General features: G+C 38.1%; 1 protein-coding gene across 2 annotated transcripts; it reads left to right on the forward strand.

Annotated features, from left to right (window-relative positions):
- Nucleotides 1-72: 72 nt before the first annotated feature.
- COQ9 (coenzyme Q9) lies at nt 73-10530 on the forward strand. Of its 2 annotated transcripts, none has more exons than XM_051979904.1 (9): nt 73-190; nt 4431-4599; nt 4949-5084; nt 5484-5626; nt 5929-6013; nt 7150-7254; nt 8339-8494; nt 9051-9104; nt 9512-10530. In XM_051979904.1, exons 1-9 carry the CDS (start codon nt 121-123, stop codon nt 9545-9547), a joined length of 954 nt encoding a protein of 317 aa, XP_051835864.1. In that variant the 5' UTR covers nt 73-120; the 3' UTR covers nt 9548-10530. The 2 variants fall into 2 exon arrangements, with proteins under 2 accessions (XP_051835864.1, XP_051835865.1); XM_051979905.1 differs by lacking the exon at nt 73-190 and adding an exon at nt 528-746.
- Nucleotides 10531-12772: the final 2242 nt, after the last annotated feature.

Genomic DNA, 12772 nt, shown 5'->3' on the forward strand with positions numbered 1-12772 from the left:
TGGGCGTCCTCCACTATCCGCCCCGCCTCACCCCACCCCACCCCCTCGCGCGCGCGCACACACTTTCGTATTAGGTGGAATCACGTGGAGACTCCTCACGGGCCAGTGCCCACTTCCAAGATGGCGGCGGCGGTGTCTGGGTTCCTCCGTCGGACAGGCTGGAGGTTCCTGAGGCTGCAATGCCGGCCCGGTGAGGCGGCGGGCCTGGTGGGGCCGGGACCCCGGGTCCTGGGAGAAACTGGGGTTGGGAGGTGGGAAGATAGGCGGGAGCCGTGTGACTGGCAGAGGGGAACCCGGCTTTGGGCTGCTGACAAGGTGAAGTGAAGGGCACTAGAGGGTCTGGGCCAGACTGGACCCCCGGGGGAGGGAGACCTTGTCTTGCTTTTTGGCTGGCCTCCTACGGGCCTGAGTCTGGATTTCTCGGGCTTGATTCACGGGCCAACATTTAACCTTGACCTCCTACCCAAACTTTGGCCCCTACTGTTGCATGCTCTGGCCCCAAAGTGAACTTCAACTCTGACTTGAACCTTTCTTCCGACTAAGACCTGATATCTGTTCCATCCGGGACCAAGACGGGGTCCCCAACTTCTGGCCGGTCGCCCTGCCTCCCAGGTCCAGAGCTGGCCTAAACCCTGATTTCTTGACTCAGCCAACCTACCTTTGGACAAGTACCTGCCAGTGTGCATAGTTGGGCTTAGATTCCTGCTTCTGTTTAAGGTGCATCGGTGTTGGTAATTCTACCAAAGGTGCATATCACAAGCCCTCTACACTCTAATCCATGTTCTCCTCCGGAAGGCTTCTCTCTAGTCCCCTTGATCTTGCAAAGATACTATGTCTCTATATGGAGCGTGTGAGCTTTCCCTCTTAACAACATTCCCATGGCTTAATCACCCCACCTTCTACTTCCCTCCTACTTTTCCTCAATGATAGCCTTTATGAGTTTGCATAGTTCTTTGTTGATAATGTACTTCATGCTCCTTACAATCGCTATTTACTGCCATTTCTCTGGAATTTTAATTCTTAAACTTAAAATCCATTATTTACCTCAGAAAAATATTCCTAATCAAAACAGCCTTAGTTGAAGTTAGGATTTGAAGCTTAGGATTTTAAAACCGATTTCTTCCCTCTTCACTTCCCATCTGTTGTCTTTCCAAAGTAACTAGTTAGTACAGAGGCTAGAGTGGGGTCCTAAATCAGGAAGACTTGTTTTCTTGAATTCTAATCTGTGCTCAAAACATTTACTACTTGTGTTTAACCCTGGACAAATCACTTAACCCTGATTGCCTGTTTCCACATCTATAAAGTGAGCTGGAGAAGGTGGCAAACCATTCCAGTATCTTTGCCAAGAAAAACTTAAATGGTGGACCACTAGGAGTCAGAAATTGCTGAACAACAAAATTTTCTTTCCAGGATTTTTATATTGATGAAAGAGGTCTATATGCTAACCATTCAACTTCTTATAAATTGGACAAAAGACATCCTTCATCTTTTTGCTTTTTCCTACTTGGTTTGAACACTTTTATATGACCCTGGATCTTATTTAAAATGTTCTACAATGTCCAAAACTTGATGCAGTTAGCATAAAATTATCTACAAATAGGATATAGAAAACCCCTCTATATAATGAATCTTCCTTTTAGATTCTTTTCCGGATATCTTCCATGATGGTGGCAAATAACTTTGATGAGCATATTCCTCCCTGTTTTATGCTTCGTGATTATAGAGGATTGTCAAATAGTTATATTTTTCAAGGAATGTTATATGATGTTGAAGTAGTTTTCTTAATGATTCCTTTAGTTTTTATGTTATGGTCATTTCCAAATATACACCTTTCCCCTCCCCCCCATCAAACCTTTCTTTGTAACAAACGTCTTAAAGGAGGAAAAAAAAACAGTTCAACAAAAATAACCAGTATACCAATATAATTTTTTACAATATTCCATACCCATAATTCTTAACCTTTTCGATGAAAGAAGTAAGGTTCCTTTTCTGAACTCCTCATGGGGAATGGCAGAGATAAACAAAGGTGTTTGTTAATATTCAATTAAATTTTGTTATTTCTTTTTACACTGTGGTGGTCATTATGCATATTTTTTTGGTTGTACTTCAGTCTCTAGCAGTTCTTAAATATTTTGCCCTACCAAATTACGTCTTTTTTTAGTCAACAAACAATAAGCAAGTTGTTCTTAAGTTTTTTGTACATTTCAGTTTGTGACTAAAACTTTAGACTTCTATAAACTATCCTTTGCAAAAGTCTGTTTCTTTCTCATACATGTAAGGATGTTTTCAGAGAGTGTGTGTGTGTGTAGTTTTCCCATAAACACTATGTATAGTTAAAAATGGGTTGGTAGTTATACTTTCTCAATCAGTCTGCTCACTGCTATTTTTTCTAAATGTTTACTATCTTCCCTTTTCATATATCTTCATAATCCCTGAAAATGTGTTGGTCCTTGCCATACTCTTTAGCATATAATTGATTTGCTCTAGCTGTTCTTCCTTGTTTACCTGATTACCGTTTATACTTCATAAACCACATCTGGGACTTTATGTCCAAATGTGCTTACTCTGTTATTGGTAGAGAACATGTGTTATAAAAGCCTTGAGAAATATTTTTCATTTTTTATCTGTTCATTGACCTAGTTTTAAAAGCCTCTGGGGTGAGCTGACTTAACTGTATCTCAACAAGCTTTTTTAAAAAAAATTTTTTTTTAATTTTTTCTTCCATTTTTTCTTAATGCTTTTTATAAAGCAATAACAATCATAATCTTCCATGACTCCCCTCTAGAAGGTTTTATAACTGACTTTCTATTATAAAATGATGTTACCTTTGGCTTACATCTATTTCTTTCTACTTGCCAAGGAGATAGTTTCAAGGTTTTTTTAGCTCTTCCATACTAGTGATAGATTTAGAAGAGTTAAATTTTCTCAGAAAATGGTTATATTTATTTATTTCTGCTATTTTATTAATTTCCCATTTGGGGGGCATAGGTTTTTACTATTTAAATTTAGACCTCTGATTTTGGTTTAGGGTATTCTCTGTGAAACATCTACTTTCACTATGTAGGCTGGCAATTTATGCATTGAGAGATTTGTCTGGAGCACTGACAGGTTATTACTCATAGTCACATAGCTACTATGTGACAGAGGTAGGAACTGAATCTAGATCTGTTCTGACTCCAAGGATATCCCTCCCTCCATAATGGCATCAATTGCTTGTTTAAATAAGGCTTATGTTATCCTGTTGCTGTCACAGTTACAGCAAAAATGAAGGGAGATGTGTAGAACTGTGTAAAAAAAATTTTACATTTTTATTTCTTTGTTATAGTCATAGAATTCATCACCAAGTGACCAGCCTATTGGTGATAAATCTTTCCACTGAGGCTTCTCAAAAGATATATAAGAACTATACATGGTCTTAAAGGTATCCAAGTAGAACTTTTGCAGAGAAAAAATAATAAAGTGTTTTCAAATGTAGTCTCATTTGATTCTCACAACCAAAGCTGTAAGTAGAGAAGTACAAACACTATTATGAATAGACTTCATAGGAACTAAAGCTAGAAAGAATCTTAAAAATCACATGTCTAACTCTATCGTTTTTCAAATTAGGAAAATGAGTATTTTTACCAGAAATACTAAGGGCAAATATCTTATCCAAAGTCACAGAAATATTGAAAGATCCAGAATTCAAACCCAGATCCCCTGGCCCTAAATCCATAGCTCTTTTCACCAGACTATTGCTTACTATTTCACAGATATGATTTTAAAACCCAAATTAAGAAAGTAACTTGTTAACAGTCATTTCAGTCATGTCTTGACTTTTCATGACTCCTTTTAGGACTTTCTTGGCAAAGAGTAGTTTGCCATTTCCTTCTTCATCTCTTTTTATAGATGATGAAACTAAAGTAAACAGGGTTAAATGATTTGCCCAGAGTCATAGCCAGGAAGTGGCTAAGGTAGGACTTGAAGTTAGGTAGATGAGTCTTTCTGCCTCCAGGCCAACACAGGCTCATCATCTCAAAATGGGCAGAAGTAAAATAGGGCCTGTAATCTAGCTTACTCTTCATGATAATAATAATAATAAAACTTAACAGTTTTCCCAAGTACTTCCACACATATGGTAATGTTCTTTGTAACACACGATAGATCATTATCTTCATAGTTAAAGAAACTGGATTCAGAAATGTTAAGTGACACCCACAGTCATCCAGCCACAAAGTAGCACAGCCAAAACTCAAATGGGGCTCTAAGTTGGTGTTCTGTTCCACACTGTCAAGATTATTCATTGCCCGAAGTCTTCATCCTAGACTCCTAAAATATGGCTCAGTATTTCCTGCTAATCTCATTTTATATCTTGAGATCTTTTGTACCACCTTTGATCTCGAATATTTTATGAAGATGTCTGTGACCGACCATTCTACCTCCTGTTTCAGTGACCAGATGTCAGCTATCTCCGATGCCACGGGCCTTCCATGCTTCAGCTTTGGCATTGAAATCTTCAGATGAACAAAAGTACCAGTCCCCAGCCTCTTCCTCTCAACAGCACTCTGAATCACAGGGAACAGAAGAGCCCAATCCAGAGTCTTTTCGCTCAAACCCCAGGTAAGCACCAGTCATCTGATTTCTAATCTTCTGGAGCAATAGTATTTTTAATTGGTTTCACTACTGAAAAAAGTTGTGATTTATCTGTGTAGTGACCAAGGGACAGATCTGGATCAAGTAGATCCTTTTGTGTATTCAATAACAACTTTGGTATATGCAAGATGCTTTTGCTTTTTAGTAACAGTGGGAGAAGAGAATAAAGATCTTTTTTTAATCCTGTTGGCATTGAAATAGCTATGACACTGGCACAAAAGAAAATAAGATAGATGTGCTTCTCAATCCAATAAGGAAATATAACATTTGGGACTCAGTCCTGGCACTTAGCTTGTTTTCCTGAATTGGGTTTCAGGTACACAGATCAAGGTGGTGAAGAAGATGAGGACCATGAAAGCGAGGAGCAGCTGCAGCATCGGATCCTGACTGCAGCTTTGGAGTTTGTGCCTGCTCATGGGTGGACCTCAGAAGCCATTGCAGAAGGAGCTCAGGTATATATGTATTTAGGGAATCTATGAATAACTTAAAAGTTAGTAGAAAATTGAAACTGCTGAGCATCTTGGGGATTCTTAAATCTTTTCTCCAAAAAAGGGAAAATATAAAATATGATATTCCTTTTCTTACTATCTCATTCCCTTCTTCCATGTATACCTAGAGGCCCTTGTCTCTCTTTATTGTGGTAAAGTGTCACAAGCACTGAACTTAGAGTCGACTTCTGAGTTGAAATTTTGGTTCTAATACTTAGTAGTTGTATGATCATGAGAAAGAATCTAAATGACTATGAGACTCAGCCATATAATATGAATAACACTTTTCACTACTTACCTCAAAACACTATTGAAATATGCTATCATCTCAGAGATTCCATTGTTTCTCTTCTTTTTTCACAGTCCCTGGGTCTCTCTAGTGCAGCAGCTGGCATGTTTGGAAATGATGGCAGTGAACTGATCCTGCATTTTGTGACACAGTGCAATGCTAAACTCAACCGTGTGATGGAAAAGGAGCAAAAACTTGTGCAGTTGGGTCAGGCAGAGTGAGTATCCTGTGGTATTAACACTGAAGAATATAGGGACCCATTTGCAAGGGCCCAGATCTCCCAGCCTGTCCCTAAGAACAAGGCTTTCAGCAGAGTAGGGAGAAAAATAAGATCCTGGTCCAGCTCTTTGAGACAAAAAGTCCCCAATTGACCGGTCACTCTGATGGCCTGAGTGCAGATAGCTTTGGCCTGATTAAAGCCATGAGCCAGAAAGAGCCACTTCCTATCCCAGGACTGAGAGTTGCTCCAAGCTCTCTACTCTGACACATAGATACGCTGTTTTCTTTTCCCTCTCCCAGGAAGAGGAAGACAGACCAGTTCCTGAGGGATGCAGTGGAAACCAGACTGAGAATGCTGATCCCATATGTTGAACATTGGCCCCGGGTACAAAATTCATATGGAGTCCCAATCATTATTAATGACAATACTAACAGTGATGATTACTTAACACCAACTTGGCCCCGAGTACTGTACCTAAGTTAACACCAAACAAAAAACCTAGGAATATATATTAAGTGTGACAGAGTCAGGACTCAACCCTACAAATATTAAATACTTTAGAGTGGCTGTTAATCTAGGCCATTTATCCCCTTTTTTGGGAGATAGAATAGTCAGGCAATATGAATGGCCTTGGGTTTGTCATAGGATAGTTTGAGCCTACCAGCCTAAGTAAGCCTTGCTACCCTAAGGTGTTAGGAGTCCATGAAGGGTGTTATAAAAAGAAGTGGTTTTACTGCTGCACCCCTAACATAGGACACTTCATAAGTTACTTTATGTTTTGGCCTAAGAGGAGGCTCTGGGTTGAGGAAAGGCATCAGCAAGAACATGGAAGTTAAAAAAAAAAATTGTCAAGTTTTAGTAGTCCAGTTTTGCTTATAGGGTATGATAATAGAGGAATTGTGGGGGCTAATAATAAAAAGATAGGTTGAGGCCATAGATGGTATTGAATGCCATATTCAGTGGCATTAGAAATTTATGTTTAGGCTTTGACCTTATAGATAAACCATTGAAGATGTTTTTTTATTTTTTAGCAGGGATAGGATATAGTTAAAGCTGTAATTTAAAGGAAGATTAATCTGGAATATTTTTGATGGTAGGAAGGCCAATTAGAAGGCTACAGCAATATGTTTGGTGAAAAGTTATAAAGAGTGTCCTGGAGTGTCCATATTGAGAATGGAAAAAAGGGAAGCCACTGATCTCCTGAATAAAATTATATTGTTACCAATGCTAAGCCTGGCTACTACACTCTGAATCAAGCACTGGTTTTCCTTGCTTGTTGCCAAGGAAACTGATGAACAACTCAGGCAAACAGGATTGATATTTGTGGATTGTCAAGGCTTCATGCTACTTGCGTAGAATTGGACTATCAGCCAATGAAGAAAGGTCTCAGTTCTCATGTTGCCTTTTTTTGTTTATGTGTGAGTTGAAACTACAAAGTAAACTGTTTCCTATTAACTATGCATGTCAGTGCATTGCATTATGGGATTATGTTGTATGTTTCTATATTATTTCCTTTTTAGGCTCTCAGCATACTTGTGCTCCCTCATAACATCCCAGCCAGCCTAAACCTCCTCACCAGCATGGTGGATGACATGTGGCACTATGCAGGAGACCAGTCCACTGACGTAAGTGCCTCCTACAGGTCCTGCCCAGTATGTCTAGAACAATTGTGGGGTGATCTGATATCCCAAGAGAATTAGGGAGTCTTAGAACATAAAAATGTGATGTTCTGATTTAAAATCCCATTAACTCCAAAACTTAAAATGAAGAATTCTTATAGAACTTTCTGAAAATTCTATAGTCATAAACCTCCTTCATGGGATCTACAGTTTCATCCTCTTAGGAAAAACAAGACAAATTGAGACAATGAAGAAAGACAGTGGCATGTTCTTCAATGACAGTTCTCACAGACTAACTATGGGCTTTAATTTTTTCTTCAAAATTCAATGTCTTGTCCACAAAACCAAAGTTGTAGAAGCATTTTTCTTACCTACAGTAATAACACAAAACACAAGAGATTGTTTTTATTTAATACTGCTTTTTTATAACCCATTTCCCAGGAACCTCTCAAGATTTAAATCCTGCAGCAAAATCTCTGGGTATTCTGTTTTGTTTTGTTTTTTTGAACGCAGACTGATTTCATTAACACCACTCTCAAAAAGGAATACCATTGAGACACCCATCTCTTTAAAAAGAAACTTCATTCCCCTGGCCTACTTCTTTCTCCACTGAGAGATCAATAAACTCATTTAAAGCAGCCTCCAACAAAGAATCTGCCTTGTTAAAAAGCATCATCTTTTTTGGCAGGAAATAAAAGAAGTAACTTATAAAACTCATAAAAACAATTAATAAGTGATGGTATTTTGTGGAATCTGGGTAGGGAAGCAGAGAAAGGCTCCCACCATAGTTGTAATAAACTGCTTTAATAAGCTTCCTCCATGTGGGAATACACCACCGACTGAGATGGTAGGAAGATGAAATTGGAAAGGAAAGAAATTAAAGGAATAAAACACTAAGCAGCTGAGGTGGTGCTTTAAAAGGGGGTTTACCAGGACAGCTGCTTCCTTGCATAGTTACAAGTTGCTGAGGACTTCTTCTAACTCTGGAGAACCAGTATTAGACTCTTGGGTCATGTCTGACTTTGGCTCAAGCTTGTTCTTTCTCAGGGTCCACACCAATTCTGATTTGTTTTCTTGGCTTCTGATGCAGATTAATTGGTACACACGTCGAGCAGTACTCGCTGGCATCTATAACACTACAGAACTAGTGATGATGCAGGACTCATCTCCTGACTTTGAAGACACTTGGCGCTTTCTTGAAAACAGGATCAGTGATGCCATGAACATGGGACATACAGCCAAACAGGTTATCTGAAATTAATTTTGTTGGAACAGCACGGAACTTATTCTATCCTAGTTGTCCCATTAATAATGTCTAAAATTTGGTGAATAAAAATGTCACCTGCAACTTTCCATTAGGACACTTCCTTCTCTCATGCTCAAAATGGGTGACACTTAGAGACTTAACAAAGAATCTAACCTCATCTGTCCCAGCATAATATGTTAGTAGCTATATATTAGCATTGCTCCAATGACTCATTCCACGTCTGCTTAGTTTTTTTTTTTTTTAGTGTAGAAATATAAAACAGTCAATCTACAATAGTCCCTAGTTTGACCTAAGCCAAATGAACCTGTAATTAGGAAATATTTAGTAAAATTAATATACAATAAAACATAAATATTGTTAATTTGTTGTTTTTTAGGTATATATAGCCCACAGAGATACATTTCTATTTGAATTTGAGATCTGTTCTAGTCCACAGACTTCATCATCTGTGCTACACATACTTTTTTTTTTAAATACCTGCTTTATCTTTAATTACTTGATAGAGCCTTGAAAGTTTTTATTCTGTTTTTCCTAGGTCAAATCTACTGGAGAAGCACTTGTCCAAGGAATGATGGGAGCAGCTGTGACGGTAAGTAGTACTAGGGATGACTTGAGTTTGCAGTAGCCTTAAACCTTTCATGTTTTATAATTTAAGTAATTTTCAATCTTGAAGTGAAAAGTAAAAAAAAAAAAAAAAGCTAATACTAGTTTAACCTCATGTGTGCCCCCTTTGTTGCGGTTATCCTATCTCTTCATTCTTTCAGTGGCCCTGGGGAAAATATCAGAACCTGGAATCAATACTGTATTGTATAATAACTAGCATGTATATGAAGCTTTAAGGTTTACACAATGCTTTTCATACATTATCTTATTAAGTATTGTATTGTATCACTGTACCTCCTCCAACTTCTGTTTTTCCCATTGGCCACTACCTGATTTGTAGTCAGGACCAAGCTCTGACCTTTCCTTCCATTTTCTTTGATTTGTCTTCATTAGCTCAAGAACTTGACAGGCCTAAATCAGCGTCGATGAGGAGGAAGGAAAGTGAGCCTGAGTGCCCAGAAGAAAATGAAAGTGTATTGACAGCTTTTTGAAAAACAAAGTGCTGTACCAATGTAAGGTATCAATTCAGAACAAGTAAGAATTTGTCCCAAACATCATCCTGCGTGATGAACCATCTATGTGTTGGTTGCTTTGCTGACTATTCCTGACCAGAAACTGGGTCAGTTCTTCAGTTCCTAATGCCACATCAGACCTCTTGTCTTCAACAGCCTCATACCTCGTGTGTAGCAACTGTGTTTTTGAAAATTAAACCTTCTCTCAGCTAGCCAGACAAGGATAGCCACTGAGTACCTTACTTTTGCCATCCCAGGACACTTTGGGCCCCAAGAATATATGTCTTAATCCTCTCCTAAGAACTTCTTAGGGCTATAATTTGATAACTGAGTTCCACTATGGTTCTGCTGTTAGTGGTTACTATTACATTGCCATCCATAATAGTTGAACTGTATGAAAGGATAACATAGTTCATGTCTATCACACATACTCTTCTTTGAGGTAGTCTTACATTGAAATCATCTCAGTTTTTCTGGTTAAGGTCTTTCTAGAATACCCATGGAGAGGGAGAACATCATCTTTGATTCAAGTGTCTAGCAGATGATTGTGCCCATCTAGGCCTTGCATATGATTCTAGGCATGTTCCTTGGGAAGTTTTATACCTACAGTCTGTTATGGAATTGTTAGAGAACTTAGATTCTTTAAAGATGATAATAAAAATTATTTCTTTGAATAATTCCATTTGTTGATGTCTTTAGAAGAGCAGAAGGGTGGAACTGAGAGTAGAAGGGTAGGACCATGCTCTTGGTTCTATTTATTCCCATAGCTTATAGGATTTTGTTCTGTCAAATAACATCTGTTATTTGTACCCCTTTGACCTCCACTGACTCCTTTTCTTCTGCCTACGAACATGTACACATTTCATTAAATGTAAAAATAAAAAATCCAAACCTCCTTTACTTTCACTCCAGTTACTGGTTTGTTTTTCCCCTTTTACAACCAAACTTCTTGAATGAATATTCTACTTTCATTATCTGTCCTTTTTTGCCTCTCATTAACTTTTTTGTAGTGTGGTTTCCTTCATTACTGAAACAGTTTTCTTTAAGGTCAGAAAAGTGTTCACAGAAGAGGCAACAGGATATAATGCAAAGAGGATCGTTCTCAGAGTGAGATGATGTGGATTTTAACTCTGGCTTCTCTACTTGCTCACTGTCCCTCATCTCTAAAATAGAGATGATATATTTCCTAGCTTTCTGCATGGGATTATTAAAGATCAAATGAGATAATTCATGTAACACACATTGTAACCATAACATGTCAGCTCTTATTAATGATAATCACCATATTTGGTGACATTTTTCAATACTCATTCACTTTGGTTTTTGTAATATAAGACTCTGGTGAAATGTAATACTACTTTTATCTTAAAATTCCCAGCATAACTCGTCCATAACATTCACTATACAGGTTTCCCTTTCCCTACTAATTTATTTTCTTCTTTTCCCTTATCTCTTCCTTCTATCTTCTACATGTGAACATTCACCAAGGTTCTTTTTTTGTCTCAGGACTCTGTCAGCAAACTAATCCACTCCCAACTATTGATTTTGAGAATAATGACCAGATTGTTAACTCCAGATTCATATTTTCAACTGTCAACTGGACAATGCTATCTATGTGACTTATGACACCTCAGTCTCAAAGTGTAACATTAGACAAGTTACTTTCCTACTTTGGGCCTGTTATGTCTATAAAGTGAGGGGGTTGGAAAAGATAATTTTTAAGGTTCCTTCCAACACTGAAAGCTTAATGAACCTATATGTAAAACCATATTCTCTTTAATTGTCCTTTTAGTGTGGTATTACATACAATGTTGAATTTGGAGTCAGAAAAACCTGCTTCATATGTTTGCTACCTCTGCATCTATGGACATTCTCTCTGATCTCTTCTGGACTCATTATTGACAGCATCACCTTCCCCAACATTTAAAAACAGATTAAGACTATATTGTATAAGGGGCAGCTGGGGATGCAGTGGAGAGAGCACCACTCCTTGAAGTCAGGAGGACCCGAGTTTAATTTTGATCTCAGACACTTAACACTTCCTAGCCGTGTGATCCTGGGCAAGTCACTTAACCCCAATTATCTCAGCAAAAAAAAAAAAAAAAAAAGACTATATTGTATGTATATGAACCACATGGACCCACCCCGGGGCCATGTGCGGAGCATAAACAACAACAAATATGAAATTGTTGGTTGAAACAATAAAATCAGGTTTGTAACAAAAGAATGTATGGGAAGAAAGTTCTTTCTGCGTGTGGGACATTTTAGAGCTCCCAGTAACCTGGAGTGATTGACCAATGGATCAAGTAATACATGTTTGGTACTGCAATCATCAGTGGGAACCCAGCTTCTTCATGGTTCCTAATTCAAATATTCATTAATCATCTGTGTGCAGATCATTTGGGAAAAGATAGCTAGTTTGGATTAGACCTGATCCCTTCTCATATGAAGGTCACAACCAACTGTGCAGTAAGATTAATGTATGTAATAATATAACATATATATTATATATATATATATATGTAGCATATGATGTAACACAGAATGATAGGCAAGCTAGTGCCCCTCAAAAGGTTGCCAAGACTGAGAAATCAGATGGCTTCTAAGAGGAGATGACATTTGAATTGAGCTATAGAACTAACTGGTCAAAGATCTCTGCCAGTGAGAGAACTAGGAGGACACTGAATAAAAGTTAAAAGGCAGATATTAGTGGAGTATAAGGACAAAAAAAAATTAGAGCTGTTTAGAAATTGAATGGGGTGCTATGAAAGATTATGAGTCCTTCACCACCAATGATTTTACAAAAAAGGCTGGACAATAATTTGAGGAGAATAAAGAAATTCTGCCAGGTAAGCATCAATCAAAAACATTATTTTTGCACCTAATTCCTCTCACTTCAGCTACACAAAGATGGTTCCACATCCATGTTCACAAACTCTAAATAAAATTCCTTTATGTGGTCATAATTTGTTGTTATTCTATCTCTGTCGTGCAACTCTAATCTAATTTTCTTAATCCTCATAGTGACCTTCAATCCTCTATCATGTCTTCTTTCTCAGGTCATGACCTCCACACTTGCTATATACTCTTTTGCCCTTGCTATCTGGACTCCTTGGAGAATCAATTCAATTCTTTGCTGTCC

This window comes from Antechinus flavipes, chromosome 2 (assembly GCF_016432865.1).
Source record: "Antechinus flavipes isolate AdamAnt ecotype Samford, QLD, Australia chromosome 2, AdamAnt_v2, whole genome shotgun sequence".
In the NCBI taxonomy this organism is placed as follows: Eukaryota; Metazoa; Chordata; class Mammalia; order Dasyuromorphia; family Dasyuridae; genus Antechinus; species Antechinus flavipes.

What these genes read in the sequence shown, in the direction of transcription:
- COQ9 (XM_051979904.1), top strand. Translation starts at nt 121, where the DNA reads ATGGCGGCGGCGGTGTCTGGGTTCCTCCGTCGGACAGGCTGGAGGTTC. An exon ending in CCATTGCAGAAGGAGCTCAG is followed by an intron (nt 5,085 to 5,483) that starts GTATATATGTAT and finishes CTTTTTTCACAG; the next exon opens with TCCCTGGGTCTCTCTAGTGC. An exon ending in ATGTTGAACATTGGCCCCGG is followed by an intron (nt 6,014 to 7,149) that starts GTACAAAATTCA and finishes TTTCCTTTTTAG; the next exon opens with GCTCTCAGCATACTTGTGCT.